This window comes from Amblyomma maculatum, chromosome 11 (genome assembly GCF_055883805.1).
Source record: "Amblyomma maculatum isolate TAMU_Amacu chromosome 11, ASM5588380v1, whole genome shotgun sequence".
NCBI lineage: Eukaryota > Metazoa > Arthropoda > Arachnida > Ixodida > Ixodidae > Amblyomma > Amblyomma maculatum.
The window spans coordinates 147576343-147600050 of NC_139354.1; the positions used below are offsets into that span (position 1 = coordinate 147576343).

At 45.8% G+C, this 23708-nt stretch overlaps 1 protein-coding gene across 1 annotated transcript in view; it reads left to right on the forward strand.

The window, feature by feature from the left end:
* Nucleotides 1-7040: 7040 nt before the first annotated feature.
* Nucleotides 7041-23708, forward strand: part of LOC146175141 (boophilin-H2-like) — a 43243-nt gene continuing 26575 nt past the window's right edge. Inside the window, exon 1 of the mRNA XM_084584584.1 lies at nt 7041-7157. Coding sequence (XP_084440710.1) covers nt 7088-7157 — 70 coding nt within the window. The 5' untranslated portion in view covers nt 7041-7087. The remainder of the gene's footprint in view (nt 7158-23708) is intronic.

Below are 23708 nucleotides of genomic sequence, written 5' to 3' on the forward strand. Positions count from 1 at the left end.
CTGTAGGAACTCTGTTATCTCCATAACCGATACCTTCTTTTAATATGTTCCACAGGTGGTCCCTGTTTACGTTTTCGTACGCCACGTTTATGTCCAGGAACGCCAAATACAAAGGTATATTTTCCGCTCAAGATATTTCGTTGCATTGGGTAGGCATGAACAGGCTACCATCTAAGCGCCTACCATTTCTAAAGCCGTTCTGAAGTTCTCCGAATATCTTGTTACTTTCTACCCATGTTTGAATCGGCGCCTCTCTCAGACACCGCCCAGTACACAGAAGAATGCCGTCAGCTCGCTCGTTCGCTTACAACAGAAAACCAGTGGCAACAAGAACAGCACCGCGACACCGGCGAGGTTTCTTCATAAGCACCTAATTCTTTGGTGTGGCTCTGGGTCTCTGCCACAACCGCCGGCCTTTCAAAGAAGCTTTTTGCTCGATATTACGGTCCATACCGAGTCCTCTAACAAACACCTCCTGTCAACTACGTAGCTGAGCCCGTTACGCCCTATGCGGACTTGCGCCGTCGTGGACGCGAAATAGTTCATGTGAACCGAATAAACCTCTACTACCATCCGTCTCTCCTTTCGACTCCATAAGTTGCCAGGATGGCTCCTTCTCTACCCGGGGGAAAATGTAGTGTGATAATCTTTGTCATCATACCCACTAACATGCATCGCGTGCTGGCGCATTCGAGGACGAAGTTGCTCGCTGTCTTGCTGATTCACTACTCCTGACGCTCCGCTGCGAGTTTATCCTGAACGGCTGGATCCATCTGAGTTTACTGAATAAACACACCCCTACAATATATATATATATATATATATATATATATATATATATATATATATATATCAGGCTTTATGGCAGACCTGAAGCCTTGGTCGCACACTGCAGCCAAACACACTCCGCGATGACGATGGGTATCTACAAGAGGGAGCAGTATGAAGATGAAGCAGCACGTTCAGCCGTGTGGAAGATGAAGCGCCACACAGTGCTCACACTATATATATATATATATATATATATATATATACATATATATATATATATATATATATATATATATATATATATATATATATCAGTTCAGTTCAGGCGTTCAGTCGTGTCCGACTCTTCGTGACCCTATGGACCATGTCACGCCACGCTTTCCGGTCTCTATCTTCTTAACATCACATAGCTTCATCTGCAATGCCTCGAGAATGCCATCTAACCATCGCGTTCGCTGCCTACCCCTTCTCCGGCGACCCTCAACCTTTCCCAACATCAAATCTTTCTCCAGCGACTCCTCTCTTCTCATCAGATGACCAAAGTAGCTGAGCTTTAACTTTAGAATTTGACCCTCCAATGAGCAGTCAGGGTTCATGGTCGACAATATCGACTGATTTGATCTTCTGGCAGTCCAAGAAACTCTTAAGAGTCTTCGCCAGCACCACAATTCAAACGCGTCAATTCTTCGGCGGTCAGCCTTTTTCACAGTCCAACTCTCGCATCCATACATCACAACTGGAAAGACCATAGCACGGGTTATACGGATCTTGGTTGACAGACTAATGTCTCTGCTCTTTACTAGGCGGTCAAGGCTAACCATTGCTCTCTTTCCCAGAAGCAGGCTTCTCCTAATTTCATGGCTGCAGTCTCCTTCCGAGGTAATCTTGGCGCCCAAGAACAGAAAATCTGTCACAGCTTCCACTTCTTGTCCATTGATGCTCCAGGACTTGATAGGGCAAGACGCCATGATCTTCGTCTTTTTAATGTTCAGTTTAAGCCCAAACTTCTCACTCTCGTCTTGTATGCGCATCAGAAGTCTCTTGAGATCCAATTCAATTTCTGCCATTAAAGCGGTATCATCCGCATATCTAAGGTTGTTGATGCGTTTTCCAGCGATCTTCACTCCAGCTGAAGACTCGTCCAGACCGGCCTTCCTCATGACGCACTCTGCATATAGGTTAAATAGGCAGGGCGACAGTATGCAGCCTTGCCTCACCCCTTTCTCAATCGGAAACCAATCAGTAAGACCATGCCCAGTTCTGACTGTGGCCTCTTGCCCTTCATAAAGGTTCCTGAGGAGACAGATGAGGTGAATTGGAACTCCCATCTCTTGGAGAGCTTGCCACAATCTGCTGTGATCTACGCAGTCAAACGCTTTCGCATAATCAATAAAGCAGAAGTAAATGGGTTTCTGGAACTCTCTTGCTTTTTCCATGATCCAGCGAAGGTTGGCAATTTGGTCTCTAGTTCCTCTGCCCTTGCGAAACCCAGCTTGCTCGTCCGGAAGCTCCCGATCCACATACTGCTGCAGCCTACCTTGCAGGATTTTTAACATCACCTTGCTAGCATGCGAAATAAGCGCGATCGTGCGGTAGCTGGAACAATCTTTGGCACTGCCTTTCTTTGGAATGGGGATGTAAACTGACCTCTTCCAATCCTGTGGCCACTGCAGGGTTGTCCAAATCTTTTGACATAATGTATGCAATGTGTTAACAGCGTCGTGGTTGAGGTTTTGAAGCAACTCAGCTGGAATACCATCAATTCCGCTAGCTTTGTTCTTAGCAAGGCTGGCTAAGGCCCATTCAACTTCACTCTTCAGGATGCCCGGCTCGAGATCAGTAATCACAACCGTCCTATGTTGGGTTTGCACATCCGCGTCCTTCTTGTACAGTTCTTCTGTGTATTCCTGCCACCTCTTCTTTATCTCTGAGGCTTCAGTGAGGTCCTTGCCTCGTTTGTGTTTTATCACGCCCAGCTTAGCACAGAAGCTTCCTTTGATATCTTTGTCTTATACAGAGCTCTTGTGTTCCTTAATTTGCTGTTGTCCTCAACTGCTTGACATTGTATGTTCAAGAAGGCATTCTTATCTCTCCTTGCTATTTTCTGAAAATCCGCATTGAGAACCTTGTATCTTTCTCTTTCCCCCATACCTTTTGCCATCCTCCTTTCCTCAGCGATTTGCAAAGCCTCTTCAGATAACCAGTTTGCTTTTTTGCATTTCTTTTGCTTTGGAACTACCTTAGTAGCAACTTCTTGTATTATATCACGAACATCAGTCCACATCTCTTCGGGCTCTTTGTCTTCTAGATCTAATTCTTGAAATCGATTGCTCACTTCCACAGCATATTCTAATGGAATCTGATCCAGATCATACCTGAAAGGCCTTCTAGTTTTCTGCGTTTTCCTCAATCGAAGCTTAATTTTGGCAACAAGAAGCTGATGATCGGTGCCACAATCGGCTCCAGGCCTTGTTTTTACTGCTTGTATAGCGCTTCTCCATCTCTGCCGGCAAATAATATAATCGATCTGATTCCTGTACAGACCGTCCGGTGAAATCCATGTGTACAGGCGCCTCTTGTACTGTTGAAAATGAGTATTCGCTATGGTCAGGTTGTTTTCTTGACAGAACTCTACTAGCCTCTGCCCAGCTTCATTTGGCTCACCAAGACCGAACTTGCCTGTAATTCCGGATATTTCTTCACTCCCGACCTTAGCATTCCAGTCTCCTATGAGAAAAACGACGTCTGATGATGGGGTGCGGTCTAAAAGGCATTGTAGGTCCACATAAAATCTCTCAACGTCAGCATCTTCAGCAGCAGTGGTCGGTGCATAGACTTGGATAACTGTTATTTTGTTAGGGTGACCTTGGATCCGAAGTGAAATCATTCGGTCGTTTTTGGGGTTGTACCCTAGCACTGCTTTGCCCATTCTTCTGTTTACTATGAGAGCGACCCCATTCCTTCTCTTGGATTCGTGCCCACAATAAAAGACATAATGGTCGCCGGAGTTAAATTCTCCCATTCCGGTCCACTTGAGCTCGCTGATACCCAAGATATCAATGTTCAATCTGTCCATTTCCCGCTTGACGATATCCAGTTTACCTTGCGTCATAGATCTTATATTCCATGTTGCTATGTGATATACCTCCTTGCAACATCGGACTTTCCGGTCGCTTCCCGACACATCCACAACTGAGCGTCCTTTTGGCTTTAGCCCAGCCGCTTCATTCGTCCTGGAGCTACTAGGAATCGCCCTTTGTTCATCCCCAGTAACATGTGGGACGCCTTCCAACCTGGGGGGCTCATTTTCCGGCGCCATATCGATAATGGTATTGTGACAGGCCATAGGGTTTTCTTGGCAGGAAATACTGGAGTGGGTTGCCATTACCTTCTCCAGTAAATCACATTTTGTCAGAACTCTCTGCCGTGACCTGTCTATCTTGGGTGGCCCTACACAGCAGAGCTCACGACTTCATCGAGTTTCGCAAGCCCCTCCGCCACGACAAGGCAGGGATCCATGAAGGGGATATATATATATATATATATATATATATATATATATTACACAAAGCCAGAGAAAGAGAAAAAGAGGTGCAGGCGCGGTGCGGTTGAGGTGTGGGCCTCGCCGCCAGGTTATTTCTTTTTTCTAGGGACTCTCGATAACATTGGTCCTTCCAAGAGCTCTTCTTTGGGGACCACTTTTGTTTCCACCTTTCCTGTTAAGTAAATACCGTTTTTTATGCATTACCGAGGTTTAAATTTCTGAATACTAAAGCAGCGCAAAGAAACGTTCTGGTGCTTTAATATTTATTTGCGTTTTACTGCTTGCAGTCTTTTAAAAATTTACGGGAGTCGCATACCTGCGGCCAATGTATGCGACTTATGCAGAACGGCAAAATACACACATTTTTGAGCTGATGTATATTACGACGGATAAAAGCAGATAGCAATTTTTCAATTTAGGTGGCAATTATCTGTTATATTTCAAGAATTGTAAGCACCAGACGTTATTTAATTTTTAAACAAAATGCGTAATGAATTTTGTTTTCACATTATTATTGGTCAGTTTGTTTCTTTTTCAATATTTGATAATATAGAAGAGTTTTGATTCCAGGTTCGCGATGATACGACAATCAGAAGCAATGTTTTACAAGTTTTCAATGTCCGGCAGCTATTCTAGGACGTCATACCTGTGACGTTCGATATGTAGAACCTCTCCCGTGTAGGACGTCGTACTCTGACGTTCGATATGTAGAACCCTATTGTCGTATTTTCGAATGGGAAAAATTAAAATCTCGGTTAGCTCGATGTTGTGGTACGAGCATTAGTGCTCGCGAAAGCCGGACGCTGTGAGGCTTTCTCCCTTTTTCGTCGTTTGTGCGCACCCGTACTGTAGTTCTTCAATGTGATGGCAGGCACCCAATGTTCGCACTGTTCATCTTCGGTGTTGAAGTGGTTAATTTCGCTGTATATTCCTCTCTTACAATGGGGCACGAAAATGTTTTATGCCCTGGCTAAATATTTGACTGACAGTAAGCTTTATCTCGTGAGCAGCGACCTCATTTCTGTTATATTCGCCTAGAGAGACGCACTGACAATTTTCGGGTCGCTTTTTCAGCATATCTCAGAAACGCACTGCTGCAGACAAGCTGCTAGAACTATATGAAAATGTCGTTCAGTTTCCCTTCATTGCTTAGTTTAAATACCTGTATAGCTTGGCCCTGTGTCCCGTTCCAGTCAATTCTCCTGACGGCTACGCAATAAACGCAGTTCTACGCGCATTAGCGGTACTACTCAATCTTTCATCTGCACTGTCTTTGGCCGTATCACTGGGGCATGATCTTCTTAGAGTTATCGTTTTTGTAGCTAACCACGCCACATTTCGAGACACTTTTGGCCGACCGATACTCACAGAGATACCATTTATCGAAATAACGCAGGGTTGTGGCTTTCGGCTGATTCCTTTCATTTGTAGAGCTGATTTTGTTTGCTTGTGCAGTTTACGTTTCTGGTTTTTCACTATACTTTCCAGCGTTAACTTTTGATCTAACTTTATTTCTGAATTTTTTTTAAGCTCTTATTTCGTTTCCATGTCAGTGCGTTTCGTTAGTGCATAAATCTTATGTTACATTTCCGTGTGTATAAGTATACTCTTGTCGCTCTCCTTAGTCTACGCTGCGAGGTGGGGCCTGCAAGGTATTATGAGCAAATAAAAGCGAAGAAAGAAAAAAATTACAAAACGAAAATGCAATAGAATGGGCGACAACATACGTCTTCCACATAAAGGGGATGCTCACTACATTTACCTCCCGTCCTGAGTAGAGATGACCCTTCGAAATTGTCTTAGTTAATCATTAGATTTAATACGCGCACTTTGTATTCGGCCTGTTTGTAACTGCATAAATTAAACTGCAGATCTGTAAACGGTAAAGAAGGTTACTTTGTTTATATAGTGAAATGCATAGAAGTGTTTATTGACGTGTAGGTACCAGCACCCCTTTCGTTAAAAAGCCAAAACAGTGCAACGGACAAACATCGAAGCTCGAAAACCGAACAGGAATGTTTGGCTATAGTGATGAAGGGCCCCTATCTCTGAAAAACGTTCGTGACACATACGGCTCATTCCGTTTAGCAATTAAAAAAATTTAGACAAAACCATGCGATTATATGATCCTTTGAAACGAATGTACAAACACGACACAGACGCAAAGTAAACACTACAGGCAGCAGTTGTTTGAAGTTGGCGCTATCTATTTCATTATAGTTTCGCACGTTGCTTTTTTTTTGTAATGCCGCCCGGAGAAAATCTCATGGCGTTCTTTAATTCCATACATAATACATGTACTATTAAATTGCCGTGCGCTTTGGTGGCAGACGTTACAGAATTATTTTTAACTGAATGACTTAAAATGAACGCAACTAATGACTCTTGCGCTACAAGCAAGTTTTCCTGGGGAGCTTTAATATATTAGCGGTGAGCGCATTGCATTGAATTTTAGAAGTGCCCTGATTTTGTTGAAAGGAGGAGGACTTGCAGAGCAGTGGACAAAGACAGAGAAACCTTTTGTATTTGGGCCAAGCATGATCATTTTTGTCGTTCAATAAAACACAAAGCAAGCAGTGTAGCTGACGTTTTTATTGTCCCAGACTGCAAGCTTACGACTGCAGTTTCAATGCAACATGAAAAAAAATTTATATGGATATTTAAGCTTTTTCTTGAAATTCACTTGACGTACGTTACCATATTCGTAGAACGCATAAGGCTTATATAAATTGTTCCTTAAACTGACATCTAGCCCAGAGCAGCTAAAGCAACATGCAATTTCTTTTCCTTCTCGGTGTCTTGCATTTTGGTCTCTCGGGAGCCCAAGGAGAATTTCCGGACGGTAAGCGTCTGTTATTAGTGTCCTAATTTGAATTCATCTTGATACGTTTTAGCCAATCTCAACTATTTTATCTGATAGAAGCCCATATTTTGATGGCGGAACGGGTCTATACTGCTCCATTGGATTCGCCTTTATAAAATAAGAAATAAGGAGGCATAAAAGCAGGCCCTGGCCCACACTTACTCAGAATTCGCGTATAGCTGCATGAGCGTGTCCTGCTTGGCACTGTGTAGGTAGCGCTACGTACTCCTCATATTACGTACCAATAAACTCCAACCTTAACAAAGGCATATTGGTCTACATGAGGCTGCCAAACTGGTAGAATAAAGACCACAGGTGCAAACTCCTTGTTACGAAACATGACAATTTAACGTGCCATAAGGAAATTGAAACATCGCAGCTTAAATAATCATCATCATCGTTATCAAGCTTATTGTACACAAAAATATAAGACGTTCATTTTGAAGGAGGCCTCTGGATCCTTAGCCAGTGGCTAGTTTCGGATACATCACAAACATGCTGTATATTTAGGAGGCTGATTAAGGCGGCAACATAATATCACCACTACAGTAGCTGAAGGAGGTGTACTGCTCTGATAGCATGTGTATTTTTAGAAAAGATACAATATTCCAGGGGGACCTAATTCTGATTGGGATGGCGTTTCAAAGCGGTGACAAATGCTATGGCTCTACGTCCGTATGCACTGTGTGTTTTACGTTGTGATTTGTGAGGTTTAACTTCCCAAAGCGACTAAGGCTATGAGAGATGCCGTGTGTTTTACGTAAATTGAAGTTGCTCTTTTGAGCGTGTCTACTGTGTGACTTGAAAGAAGTTTCAGAAAGCCGAAAAACTATTGGGTATTTCTGCGATTATAATTCTGTTTAGCAAAAGCACTGCTTTAAAATCGCGAAATCCACCAAAGGCATTCACGTTCAGGTCTCTGAAGAGTGTTTCTGATAATGAGGGCCAATGAGCCCTACGAGGTGCGTTGAGTAAGTGATGTTTCCTTGACCTAAGGGGGGACACGGCTCTTTGGCACCGAAAATCAGCCTGAAAATCGGATTTTCAATTTTTTCATTTTCGTATTCCTCGCACCATTCAGCATCTGCACGCAAATTTTCATCCTTATACCCCGCGTATTTATGAAGTTATAGCGATTAAAAAATGCAGTACCACACCCACTGCCCTTTAAATTGTGGACAAACGACACCCAATTTCGATCGCCCGGCGCATGAGAACTACGCGCTCCACCGCGGCGATTTTGGTCTCGTTCGAAAGCGCGCGCTTTCGGCTTATTTTTTCTTTCGGAAAGCAACCCTGTGCGCTCCGCCTTCCCCATAAAAAACAAACAAAAAGATAGCATGCAGCGCGCGCTACTATTGGCCGGTTAAGGCACGTGATCAAAATGGCGTCGTTTGGTTGGTTCCGGCAAGCTAGCCCTGAAATGCGGACTCCCAGTGACGCCATTTTGTCTTTCTGCCGACCACGCTAGTGCAACGCGAGAGTCATGCCAGGCGCGAAGAAGTACCGCTCTTTGCACAAGTTCGGGCGAAAGCAACCAAAGAAACGCGTTAAGAATGCGACTTCGTTGCATACTGTGCAAGAAGCAAGTGCCAGTGCTGCGGGATTGTGTGACGATCACGTTGCGGGCGGCGACGCTTCTCCGATTCCGCTGGACAACGGCGCCGTTCTTCGTGCCGACTGCAGTCGTGTACGTATTGATACCGCGCCTGTCACTAACAGTGACATAACTCAAGTGAGTGCCCGTGAGCAGGCTACGCTTGATAGACTGGTATCGACGCCGGCGACGGCACGAAAGACCGCGCTGTTCGCCGATGCAAGTGGTGCGTCCGCAGAGTCAGATGCGGACGGAACAGCCTCCTATGCGGTAATTGACCTCAGCATTGTGAATATCCTTCTGGATGCCGTGCGGTGCAAAACGTGTCGTGGATGCGTGCGTTTAATTACCAGCGACCGGAGCTATGGCCTCGCCGTAAAACTGATCGTGCTGTGCGACAACTGCGGTGAGATTGCGGCCGAGTGGAACTCGCGGAGGGTTGACGGCGAGAAAAGGTGCAATCCTTTTGAGCTGAATATTCTGGCTAGTCGAGCAATGCTGTCGACCGGTAACGGCCAGACAGCAATGAACGATATCTTTTCGGCGATGGGGTTGTCGCGGCGCGGAATGCACAACAAGACGTTTCAACGGCATCTGAAGAACACACTGCAACCCGCTGCTACCCGAGCCGCCACGACCGCTATGGCACAAGCCGCGCAGGCAGTGGCGAAGGTCTACGATGACTTGTGTTTTGGGCATAGGGGGAACATTGCCGTGTGCTACGACGGCACATGGATGACGCGCGGACACTCATCACATATAGGCGTCGGTGCCGTGGTGGAACTCTTCACTGGTTACGTGCTTGATTATGTGGTGTTGTCAAACTTTTGTCTGGGCTGCGAAATTGGTCCCAAGCCAAACACTGACGGCTACGAACTTTGGAAATCACGCCACCAGTGCCAAAAAAACACCAACTCCAAGGCTGGTCAAATGGAAGTAGAGGCTGGCAAAATTCTGTTTGAAAGATCTCTGCAGCGCCACAACATGCGCTACACAACTATGCTATGCGATGGGGACAGTCGCACGTTCAGTGCTCTTAAAGATGCTGCAATCTATGGCTACATTGAAATAGTCAAAGAGGACTGCATAAATCACGTGCACAAGCGTATGGGAGCAGCTTTGCGCAACCTCTTGCAGAGACACAAGGGTGCAGGGAAGCAAAGTCTTGGTGGCAGAGGAAGGCTGACAGCTGATCTAGTTGACAAGCTGGCAATATATTATGGCCGAGCGCTTCGATCAAATGTAGGTGATGTGGATGCCATGCAGCGAGCTGTGATGGCGACATATTACCACATCACATCTACTGATGACTGCCCCAAACACAGTTTGTGTCCTACCGGTGAGAAGTCATGGTGCCGCCACAACGCTGCAAAGGCTAAAGAGGAGCCTGCACCAAAGCACAATTACAGTCTGCCAAGAGATGTGGCTGATGCTCTTTTGCCTGTTTATAGTCGTTTATCAGAGAAGAGCCTGCTGCAGAGGTGCATTCGGGGGAAGACCCAGAACTCGAACGAAAGCTTCCACTCGGTCATCTGGACCTTGATCCACAAAGAGCGGCACTCATCACTGTTTGCTGTGGAAGCAGCCACAGCAGAAGCTGTGCTGCGCTTCAATGCCGGCTGCAAACATACAGCAGCAGCAATTCTGCAAGAATGCAGTACAAATGTGACAGCAACTGGGTCCAGGAGAGCTGAAGAAAAGGACTTGCACTGTAGCGTACGTTCTGCAAAGAAGCGGGCGGCTTCGCTTGGCGTTGCTAAAACAGAAAAAAGAAAACACCGCGACAGCATGCACCCCGACTATGCTCCTGGTGCATTTTAATAGCATGAGGTCTTTGGGGTTGCCCTTCCTGATTAAATGCCGTGAGGCTTGAGTGCTTCCGACAATCCCCCAATTTTGGTAGTGTTGCATTTTTTAAAGATCAATATCTCTGGTCCTGTTCTTGCTATTGCTTTAAAAATTTTTTTTCTAGAAAGGGAATCCTGCGAGTCTCATGAAACCAAGGTAAATGCAGTGACGACAAAAGAAAATTTGCTGAGAAGGTTATGTTGTCTTCGGTACCCAAATGGAATTTTCCTTTCAAGCGTTTCCTATTGCGTAACTTTGGCTCAAATTGGCATAGGCCATTAATTTTCGCTTCAGATCACTTTCCACCTGTTTCTGATCTTGTTGACATATCAATCATTGACATAATTTACACCTACATGCTGTGAAGTGTTTTTCCTCGTTTTCTCAAAACTGCAATTTTGAGGGTGCTGCAATTTTGGAGGAGAGATATCTCTTAGTCTATTTGTGCTATAGCTCTCATTCTTGTCTTGTTAGAAAGAGAAAACCTTCGACAGTGCCGTAGGACAAAAATATGTACAGTTATTATGCGGCAACATTTACCGAATTAATTATCAATCTTAGGTGCCAACCTGGGCTTTTATTCATAAAAGTTTGACTTATTGTAACTTTGGTTCAAATTCTTCTACCACGTTAATTCATGACTAGCGGCACTCTATGATCCTTCTAGATCACTCTGGCAGGGCTATTCTCCTCATGCCATAAAGTGTTTAGTAATTAACTCACCTCCAAACGAAGAACATGAATTAGGGATTATTTTGAAAGCTATTTCATCTACAAGAAAACTAATCAGATATTTGAAATCAGCATGCAAAAGTACATTAATGGTGCAAGTTTCAGTCAGATCCACCCATAAATAAGGAAAAAAGTTTTAAGAGGGGTGTCCCCCCTTAATAGAGCATGTGAGATGCCAATGACGTACACTGAAATAGACCACACGTAACGTATCAATGCTTAAATGCTTGCTATTTTAATTAAGGTGGCGCATTCAAGGGTTAATTTTTACAGTGTTTCTATGTGAGCAGCACAGTTGAGATAGTCAACGAAGCTTACTTCTAAGTACTTGTAGTCTTTTACCTTCTTAAGGGGCATTCCTTCAACCTCCAGGACACATGTTCTAAGTCCCTGTCTTCCGCTAGAACAAAACCTATAAAATTAGTTTTTTTTTTGGTGTTAAGTAAAAGCTTGTTTATTCTTAACGGCAGCACTGTAGTCTACAGTTCATTATTTGCGATTTTCTCTCTTTGTGTTCTTAGGAAATTGGAGTAGTCGTTTATAAATACGAAAAACAAGTATAAGACCGAGGATGGAGCCATGCGGCACTCCAATTGTAACTTTGCCTAGTGAAGACTGCTAACCAATAATTTCGACTTATTGAGCACGATATCTTAGGTAACTTCTAAAATGCTTTGAGCGTTTTTTCAACAAGGTATAACTAGTACCAGCATCACAGAACCAGGGTTAGCAAACCTGCCATGACAATCCGAATTTATGTTTTGTTTCAAGGATGAGTCACTTTGTCTTTCTCGACCGGGGAAAAATAAAGCGTGAGGGCATGGCTATTCTCATCCAAATGTAGAAGGTGCTCATCACTTAAAAGTGTAACGCAATATTTGTTTTTGTGTTGCCTGTGTGGTGGTTTTCACTTAACTTCTGCAATTAGTGGGATTACGGGAACTCCGTAACTATTGTGGGTGCTCTAAATTTGTTTCCTCACCTGAATGGTGCAAACGCGGAAAGGCATGTGGTGCCTTGTATGCAGAGAAAAGTGCCAGAGAAAGCAGGTTGTAACGTCATATATATATAGCATTTGAGCGTGAGTGCAGCGGTAGTGCTTAAGGTCACCGAAAGGAAAATGTAGCTATGAATGTGGAGCGCTCTGATGCGAAGCCTTGAACTTAAGTGTAGACACTTCGTTGTAGAAGCCTTTCTAGGCACGACAACTGCTCTAATTCGGGTGCATGCTTTGTCCTTCTCTCATATGGCCTACGACCAAATAATAAAGTAGACATTTCATTTTGCTCGCTTCTTTTAATTGTATCATACCTCCTAAACGCTGCTACAATTTCTGACGATAAAATGGCGCCAGGATTTGACCTCTAATGAAGAAATGCTTTAGCTAGCCACCTAGATAAATGCCGTGGCAGTATTGTATCCCCGATTGCGTGAACATGTACAAAAAATATTAATGTCCACTCTTTTCTGCTGGATGTCAGTGCTTGGCCCTGGCTAAATTCAACATTTACTTCGGCCGATTGGCTCAAATTTTGATGTCGAGCTTATTCGGCTATAGGAAATATGATGGCTGCTTCTGAATGTTGCTTGGGCCAATCCTAGTTTGGCTCTGCCTACCTCCACAATTTTACCGCAGCCGATATATGCCAAAAGCGATATTCGCCGCAAATCGACTACAGCGAACATGACGGCGGCCTCCAAATTTGGTCTCGCCCAAAGAAACGTTTGGCCCGGGCCACTACAAATTTTTACCTCGCTGATCTGGTTTTTACTCGTAATATATTGTGTGCAAAATATCTTTATTAAACAATTTACGCAACCATGCAAAGCACGTGTCTTTCCGGATTCTAAGTAACTAAGATGTAACGCTCGATATTCAAGTTTGAGGGCGTCGAAGCAGTACTGAAAATTTTCGGTACCAAAGTCTCAGGTAACTGCGCTGCTAGGCCTGTTTGAAGAGCTTCGTTTGCTGATATGAAACGAATTTCTGCAACTCGGTCTGAGGAATGTGTCAGCAAATACACGAAGTGAAAGCGAACGAAGAGCTCTTTATATCTTCTCTTTCCCTTCCCTATGCCAGGTAAAATTCATCATTGCGAAATCTCGCTCTATTTCTAGCTCCTCGTTAAGAAATGTGAAACTTAAATTGTTGCCAGCACCAGTAGCAACTTGCTTTTAACGATGTGTTGACAGTAAGTAGTCACAGAGACTTGTTCCTTCAGTGTAGTAGCGAGCGTGGTGTACGGGGCGACGGAGTGTCTTACGAAGGGCGTCTTACATGTTCCTCCGTCTTTGTCCTTGTCCGGCTATGCGCTGCAAAACTATACATTATGTCCGTTCTGTTTCCTTTTTTAAATTATTACAAACCATTTGCTGTGACATCAATCTAAACTTCTGAAAATTACTCAGTGTTGGCAGCAGACACCGATTGCCACTACCAAAGCAAACTGTTTATCGATGCAACTTTGGGAACCATAGTAAATATTGCTTGGTGATGATGGTCGCTCCGCTACTCTCGTATATTCACTCGCAGATCGCGCATAATTTTTGGCTGTCGTTTAGGCTAATAAAAGAAGAATTTTGGCAGACAACTTTCCCGGATGCAGAGCTTTGATTTCATATTCAGTATCTTCCAGTTTTTAACATTATTGCCTCAGTTAAATTCTTAGTTTGGCAATTGAGTGGAATTACAGGAGAGAACATTAGTCAGTAAGAAGTACGAAAGAGTCATGCGACCGTGCGTCCGAAATCTATCATGGGTCCCCAAAATTTCTATTACTCTGCTCTAAATAATTACACTTTCCCAATATGAATGTCGCGGTGCCTAAAAGCGGTGTTTTGGGCATGTATTATGAGACGAATTTAACTGCTCATGCTGCCGTGATTGATTGCTCAACTGGCCTTTTTCGCTTAGACGTACTCTTCTCCCCCCAAATCACCAATATCAAGCTCAGCCTCCAATCCGTCGGATGTTTTCGTCTACCACCCGAGCTACTATCTATGTTTCGTTGGACCAGATCCCTGCACTCCCTGACGACTCATACGTCACTTGCCCAATCACCACGTTTCCATTCATCGAAACTTCATACTGCCACATGCCTTCGTTACTGTCACCGCTAACCGCACCTATCTTCAAATTCTTAACTTCAGCTGCTCGAGCCAGGTTTTCCCCATGGCATAGCACTCGCTGACCTGCTTCCTTTGGCTTACTGCGAAGTTGCTGCCCTAAAGCCTATACATCTGTCGGAGCAGCAGATATCGGCGTCTTCCATTAGAATATCTTTGGCATCATAACCGCGGATTTGCTAGATGACCAAGCCAGAGAGCGCTCCGACCTTTTGCTCCGACCTTTTCTGGGGACCGACCCTTGGGACAAGCATCGTTCTGACGCAGCGCATCAATACGGGTGACGCCCAGCCCTATCATCAGACTCCCTTATCGTGTCTCCGATGCCTAGCGGGCACTTCATTCAGAACGAAGTTTACAAGATGCTGTCGTAAACATTATTGAGCCTTCCTGCAGTCCCTAGGCATCCCGTGTTGAATTAGTCAAATAGAACAACCAAAGTTGGAGTTTGTGTGAACTATCGCCACTTTAATCAGATAGTTAAGAAACATTCTCATTCTTTTCCCAAAATTGAAGGCACACTTGACTGCTTCCATAGTGCTAGCTATTTTTCTTCCATTGACATGCGTTCTGCCTACTCGCAAGTTGCTGTTGACGAACGGGATCACAAGAAAACCGCTTTTATGAACCCCGACGGATTACATCAATTCAAGGTGATGCATTTGACCTTCTGTAACGCTCCTGCGACATTAGAGTACATGATGGACTTGCTCCTTCAGTGGATTCAATGGACACGTTTATGCGACTTAGATGGCATCGCCGTTTTTTCTCCCACGTTCGCCACCCACCTTAAACGATTTTCTACCATGCACTATTCTACCCATTATTCACTACGCCGGTCACAATAAAATGCCAAAAAGTGCAGCTTCCGCCTGCGCCAAATAAAAGTCGCTATAAATATTTTGATGAGACCGGTGTGCAGCTCGAACCTGACAACGGTTAAGCCGTGCGGAGGTTCCATACCCCGCTTAGCTCAAGTTACATGCGAAGTTTCTTAGGGCATTGATACTGCTTCCACTGCTTCATTGGAAACTTCGCACATATCGCTCGCCCGTTAACTCTCTTCTGCAGCAACTCAGACCTTTAACATGGGGCCATTACCAAGCACATGCCTTCACAAAGCTTATTTCCGTCCTCACCACTCCACCTGTCCTAGCGCACTTCGAGCCTTCTGCACCTACAAAACTGTACACAGATGCTAGCTGCCATGGTATTGGCGCTATCCTTGCCCAGTACCAAAATGGTTATGCCCGTGCAATTGCTTAGGCGAGCAGCCGGCTATCTGCCTCTGAGAGCAATTATTCAATTACTTACGGATATCTTGTATTTGTTTGGACGCTGACTAAATTCCGCTCTTATTTGTATGGGAACTACTTCTGCGTAGCGACAAACCATAATCCTTCGTGTTGGCTCTCCTCCCGAAACCCCACCGGTCCCTTAGGTCGTCAGGCGAAATACACAAAGATAATTTTTGCTTGTCCCACCATCCCATAGATTCTCCCTATTTGTCCGACCATACTGCCGAAGACTACATTTTTCGATCTTCAACTTTATCAACATCGACACTGCCCACTGCTACCCATTATAGACAAGCTACGAAACAACTTCGATCCTTCCGTTAGCATATTAGGTCTCCATAATGAGACAATATACCAACTGAATATGCATTCAGATGACAGTGACCTTTTACTGATAGTTCCGCGCTCTGCTGTTCTCGTCGAACATAACGACGCCCCTGATGCCGGACATCTTGCAGTGTAACGCCCGTACAACGGTGTGCGGCGATTATTTTTCTGGCCTGATCTTTACGGCTCTCTCCATCTATGCGTTGCCGCTTTAAGCTGTGTCAGTGCAGTAGACACCCTCGCTTCTACTTAGTAGGCCCCTGTAACCAATTACAGTACCGAATGAGCTTTTTGCTTGTGTGAGAATCGATCTTCTTGGGCCTTTTCCGACGTTGACTTCAGGGTGGCATAGCCTAGTCAGGTTCTTTCCGAGCCTTTTGCTATTGTGTTCAGAGCCAATTTGTACTGAATTGTCTCCAATAAAGATGAAAGAAAGAAAGAAAGCAAGAAAAAAGGAAATAAATAAAGAAAGAAAAGATTGCTGTGAGGACATTATACCACTCCGTATGCTATAACCTGTAATCGGTATGCTATATACGCCTGCGGCTGATCCTCAGACATTGGAGACTTTCTTCTGCATGACGTCAACTTGATTTTTGGCACTCTTCGTCAAATGCTCACCGATCCTCGACTTTATCAACACCTGCTCCGAACAGCGTGATACTGCTGTACTGCCACCCATTTTCGACCAGCTACACAACTCCGATCCTTCCGCTAGCATGTTCGTGCGCCATAACGAGACTCTATAGCGAATAAATATGCGTCCAGATCGCAATCACCTTTTACAGGTCTTTCTGGCTCAACTGCGCTCTGCTGTTCTCGCCCAACTTCATGACGTACCTAATTCAAGACATCTTGGAGTGTGACGCACGTATGACCGTGTGCCAAGAATTTTCTGCCCTAATCTATACGGCTGTCTCCATCACTACGCCGCCGCTTGTAAGCTGTGTCAGTGCCCTAAGACACCCTCGCTTCTAAATAGTCGGCCCCTGTAACCAAACACAGTTCATATTGAGTAGTTTTCTCATGTGGGCATCGATCTGCTTGGGACTTTTCCAATGTTGACTTCAAGAAAAAAATAGATTGCTGTGACGACTGATTATACCACTCTATGCTAAATCCCGTATGCTCTACAAACAACCAGCTGATCCTCATACGTTGGAGACTTTCTTCTGCATAATGTCATCTTGATTCAGGGCGCTCACCATCAACTGTTCACAGAGCCCGGCCACTGGTTCCTTTCTCAAGTGGGCAATGACCTTATTCGCTCATGCACTAATCATCATTGTTCATAATGGCCTCTACACCCGGGACCGAATGCGTCAACAATCTACGTCATCGCAGCCATGCAAGTCATGGAAGTGACGGAGCTGCCTCCAGAAGACTTCGTAGAAAAAGGTTAGATACAAGCCAACAGAACTCTACGTCGGCGAAAAGCAATGCAAATATAAGGTTCTTTACAGCCGGCAACGGATGCAACCAAAACCCATTCGCTGAACGCGCGCGTTTGTAGGCCGCCACGTCAACGGATGCCCCCGTAGCCACCACTGCCGGAAGAAGACTAAAATAATCATACGCCCTCTTGGCGGTTTAAATTTTAAAGCCTGGGGCAGAGGACAAGTGCTAGATAGCCTACGTAAAACGGCAGGTGTTGATACTACCACAACGCAGCAAGACCAAGTTTGACTCAACTACTACCAAAATTTCATTACTATAAGCACCACAGTGAACGAACGCGCTGCACTATATTTCAAGATCCAAACTGTAAAGTTTGGAGAAGTTACCTACTAAACTGCCACCTACATGGCTGCCCTCGACCACTACACCTAAAAAGATATCACCTTCAGCCTCACCAATTTCAATGACGACCGCCCCATCATAAAGGTCCGACGCCTTGGCAAGGCTAACTCAGTCTGCATCGTGTTCGAAAGGGACAAGGTACCCTTTTGGATCAAGTACGGAGGGGCACAGTACCAATGTCGCATCTTCAGAAAGAAAGTGAAAGACTGCTCTACCTGTTATACAGTGGGTCAACGCGCTAACATATGTCCGACACCTGAAGTACTCAAGTGCCCATGCCGCGGCCAAAACAACCCTCCGACCAACCACGAATGTAAACCCACCTGCGTGGTGTACGGCGGCCCGCACCTGACTTGCAGTAGCGTCTGTAAGAAGCGTTCCAAAATGCCACCCAAGAAAAAAAAACCAGACCCCCTATGCGGAGACAGACGCTCACCAACCAGCTGGCGGAAAGCACTGCAAAACTCCAACGAACGCCCATCATAGCCGCGGACCAGGAGCCACTCGAACAGCCGAAGAAAAGAAAGCCTCAGCAGGGGCCATGCCCGATCCAAATCCGGATACACCTAAACAAAGGGCGCAACAGGAGTTTGTCATCCTCCTCCTTCCCGCCCCACCCTGGCCAGATCACCCAGCCCGCTGAAAAACAGGCGAGCTGGAAAGCACGATCGCCTTTGCTCCGTAGGCAAAACGCGGAGCTCTGTGCACAACTACAGAGAAGGCCGCGAGATCACAAACAACAGCTACAAAAATTTCTCCAAAACGGTCTTCCTTCCAAAAGGCATGACACTGCATGCCCCACCCAAATATCTATCACACTCAAACAGACCACCTTACCGCCTTCTTCCACTTCCTCCTCTATGCGCATGACGTCTTCTGCTCCCAAATGTCCCCCTAGGCACAAAGCACAAGCAACGACTGACAGTTCTACCTCTATGGACATCGATCAGATTGCTGTCTCAACTGCAGCCATCGAAGGCGTGCAGGCTAGCCTCGCCTGAATATAAAAAGAAAACACAGCCGGGGTGGTCAACATATTCAACTGGTTGACAGCGCTCGAGCAGCGTCATGGTGCATAAGAGGCGACCATGGCTCAAATGCAGACCCAGCTTAATGGGCGCTTACCCCCCGAAATTACAGGATCGGCACAAGTAACCAGCCCCCACTTCAAAACCCCACAAAGCTGCACACCGTAATGAGATACAAGTGTGGCGGCGGAATCGTAGGAGTTTCCGTGCAATACGAGACAACTTTTAACTCCACCTGCAAACACTTTCGATTCGAACACTCCAACCATTATCGCCTTGCAAGAAACACAATAAAACAAAACTTTGCAATTACACTACGCATGAACCAGAAGGAACGACACTCCCACGGGTCGCAATAGTGGTCCATCGTAGCCTAACGGCTATGGACCACCATCTGGATTTGATGGATATAGACAGCCACCTAGCAGAGCTTCTCCCGAGAACTCGCCCAGGGAGCAGCCTATTCATTATAAAAAATTTGCTGGGGATTAGCTTTGTTAAGCCTGGTAGTTGCGAAAGCAATACCCTGTGGCTATGCCCTGGTTCAGCTGGTGGAGGGACTGGAGGTGGTGCTTGGTGACACTAAAGGGTTATTCGGGAAACGTCTGTTGATTCCCTCGTGGCTGACTCAGACTCAAACACTCGTATTTGATACTGTTCTCGACGCTCTTGTTCAACATCACCATTAGCTTGCATTAGGGCAGCATCGATCAAAGACTTCTCTCTTTTCTTCACGAGACGTTCTTCTCGCTCTTTAGCAGTTTCTGGTTCACGTCGTTGTCGTCTTGTTTCCGGTGCACGGGCCTGCCATGGACGCTCCTTCTCAAGTCGCTATGCTCGCTCTTCAGGGGTTTCTTGGGCACGTCGCTGTCACTTCGTCGCGTTCCAACGTTCACCACTAGACACAGATACACTACTCATTTCAGCGTCACTATCCATAGCGTTAAGCATACTCATCAAGCGAGGGCGTACTTCTATAGTTTCTTTAGTAGCTTCGGCAGTAGAGGCTGCACGTTGTCGCCGAGCCGGCATACTGAACACGCCGCTTAGCCAGTCTTCACGCGCTTCACGAATCTCCGCAGCTCGCCATTGCTTCATCCGCTCATTTCGGCGAGCGACCTTCGCGATAGGCGGCATTGCAACGTGTGGCTGAAGGCGCGCCGCGCGCAGGCGGAGCAGGAACTAGGCCAGGTTGGCGCGCATTGCCATGAAAGGCGACGGCATGAGTTCGGCGCCCGCTGTTGCTGCTGTGACGTCATACCGCTAGGCGCGCCATGCGCTGCAGGAGCAGGAACTATGCCCGGTTGGTGCGCACTGCCATGCAAGGCGACGTCAAGAGTTAGGCGCCTGGTTTTGCGGCAACTGGGATGACGTCACACCAAAGGTCAAGCTAAAGGCCAAATGGTATGCACCGCCATATCACGCGAGAAGCTGAAAGTGAAAGTAGTATTGCTTTCGCAATAAAATATGAAGTTCTTCCAAAGGCCCCGCAGCCCCTCTATTAGCATTCCCTACGAAAGACCCGTTCTATTAGCGGCAGACACCCTTTAATAGTGCTCGGTGGTTTCAATGCCGACCACACGGATTGGGGTTACACGAAGAACTGCAGAAAGGGTACTGCACCCTAGACATTCATCCATGATGAGGGCTTCTTCCTAATTCATGATTTAGACCACCCAACAAGGATAGGCAACAGTGTCGAAACTAATACCAGTCCAGATCCATTTTGAATAAGAGCATACCACACAGTCGCTGGACCAACGCATACAACAAGGATAGGGAACAGTGTCCAAAATAACTAGTCCAGACATCACTTTGACTAAGAACATACTACACAGTCGCTGAACCAACACATACAACACCTTTGGGAGCTACCACTACCTCGTAAATACAGAACATCAACTAAGTTCACTAGTTCGGTATACTCTGTGCCACATAGAAATTGTAATCTGGAATAAAATTCTCCAGATTCGCAATTTAGTTTCCAAAACCATTGACGATCTCGACAGATGGGCTCAATGCCTCTGCCAGGATGTGGCATTAGCTACCACCACCATCCCACTCACTCTTGATGCCGACATAGCAGACAGCCGCCTCCTTCACATGACGGAGGCCCACACCAGCCTACAAAAACGATGGTTAGCGAACAAACATAATAGAGCACTCAGGATTCGCATCGCAACACTCGCAACGCAAAAGAAATTGACACCAATGAAGGACAGTTGATACGCCAGCAGTTGGCCGGGTCAGATATGCGACCGCATCAGCTGAAATCTCGGCCTGAAAGATACGTGGACATTTCTCCACGGTCTGCTGGATCCAGATCACACCAAGAGCAACTAGCAAAAATATTTTAGCCGAATCCTCCACAAAACCCCCCCTACAAGCTAATGCTTTTCTCGAAGCCTCCAAAGAACGATACCTAAGCACCAGTACTCGAACACCACTCTGAATACCGCGGTAACCCGAATCCCAAATTGGACGAAGACATTTTGCCATGGGAAGTACGGGCAACCACGCACAAGCTGAGAACGACATCAGCACCTAGGGAAGAAAAAATCACTAACAAAATGCTCAGGAACCTGGATGAGAACTCCGTACATGTCACTGCAGACCTTTTCAACGAGTTCTGGCAAAAAGATTGCTCCCAGCGCAATGGACACATACGAAAATCACCTTCATCCCTAAACCAGGAAAACTTTGTATCTCAAAAATCACCGACGCATCTCTTTAACCTCCTGATAAGGGAAACTTCTTGAACATGTGGTTCTGGCCCGCTTGAAGGTACACATGCAAGAAACAAGACCTATTCCCTCACTATATGATTGGATTCCGCAGCCATCTTTCCATCCAAGACGTTATGTTACAGCCTCCTAAACGCACCAGGGCCATCTTAGCCTTGGATCTCGTCAAAGTTTTGAAAATGTTGGCTGTTCGACTATTATGGACACTCGAATATTTCATTAGGAGGAAGGACGCACACCAACGTAGCGGCCTTCCTTCGCAACCGAACGCCAGAAATAACATTCGGTTCACTCTCTTCAATACTCTTACAACTAAGTAGCTGAGGTACACCCCAGGACTGCAGTCCTCGCTCCATGTTTTTCAATAATACGGCCATTCCTATGGCAAACGCCCTGACAGTTATCGCCCCCTCTCCCACTCATTATACGCTGATGGCATTACTCTTTGGACATCAATGGGTAATATCGGTCAAATCGGGGAAACCCTCCGTTCAGGTGAGCCCCACCGCCGCGGTGTGCTCCGCGACGATGGGCCTCACCTGCTCACCGAGTAAATCAGAACAGTTTCTCTTACATCCTTCAAGGTACTGCACAGACAAGGGTACAGTGCCCAATGGTCTAGTCAACATTGATCACCAACAATTTCCCACAGTTAAGAAGGTGTGTATACTGAGCATCATTACTCAGAATAATGGCAAGAATACTGCCAATATTACTAGGCTCACAAGCACAGTCCACCGGACCATGAGACTGATTAGACGAATTATTAACCGTCATGGTGGAATGCCGGAGCACGACCTTCGCCGCCTTATACAAGCGTTTATGGTAAATCGAGTGGTGTACTTCCTTACGTTCTTGTTTCTTTCCAAGTTGGAGGAAAGAAAGTAAACTACATAAGCAGGCTAGCCTACAAAACCGCACTCAATCTTCGCAGACACATGTCGAATGCCCATCTCCTCTTTATCGGGGTTTATAATACCCTAGATGAGCTTAGCGAAGCCGCTCGTATAGCACAACTTGAACCCCTATCGTCTACCACTACAGGGAGCATATTCTCTCTTCCCTAGGCTTCAAACCTAAAGCTCCCTCAGACCCGTGCACTGCACCCCGGAAGCAATTCCATCTCTTTAATAATCCATTCACTCACAAAAAAACGTCCACCCGGCCCATCACCTAGTTCGGTGAGAATACAGAGCCTTCATCATCATCATCAGCCTGACTATACCCGCTGCAGGGCGAAGGCCTCTCCCATAATTCTCTACTTAACCCGGTTTGTGCTATCTGTATCTACTTGACCCTGCGAACGTCTTAACCTCATCCGCCCACCTAACTTTCTGCCGCCCCCTGCTACGCTTTCCTTCCCTTGCACTCCAGTTTGTTACCCTAAGCGACCATCGGTTATCCTCTCTTCGCCCTACATGTCCTGCCCATGCCCATTTCTTCTTCTTAATTTCCACTAGAATGTCGGTACTTTCGTAATTTCTCTGACCTACTCTGCACGCTTCCTATCTCTTAATGGTACCCATACCATGTTTCCTTCCATAGCCTCTGGGTTGTTCTCAACTTAAGTAGAACTCTCTTGGTTAGCCTCCACGTTTCAGCCCCATAGGTAAGTAAAGGTAAGATGCAACTGTTGTATACTTTCCTCTTGAGCGATACCGGTAAGCTGCTAGTCATATTCTGCGAGTGTTTGCCAAATGCGCTCTATCCCAATCTTATTCTTCTTGTTATTTCCTTTTCATGGTCCGGATCTGCGGTTACTACCTGTCCTAAGTAGACATCTTCGCCAACTACTTCCAGTACTTCGCTAGCTAATGTAAACTGCTGTTTCTTCCCGAGGCTGTTGAACATTACCTTAGTCTTCTGCACAATGATTTTCAAGCCTACCTTTCTACTTTTCCTGTCTTGGTCATCAATCATTATCTGCAGTTCATCCCCCGAGTTGCTTAGCAAGGCAATGTCATCAGCAAGTCGCAGATTACTGAGGTATTCTCCATCTACCCTTATCCCTAACTGCACCCAATCCAAGT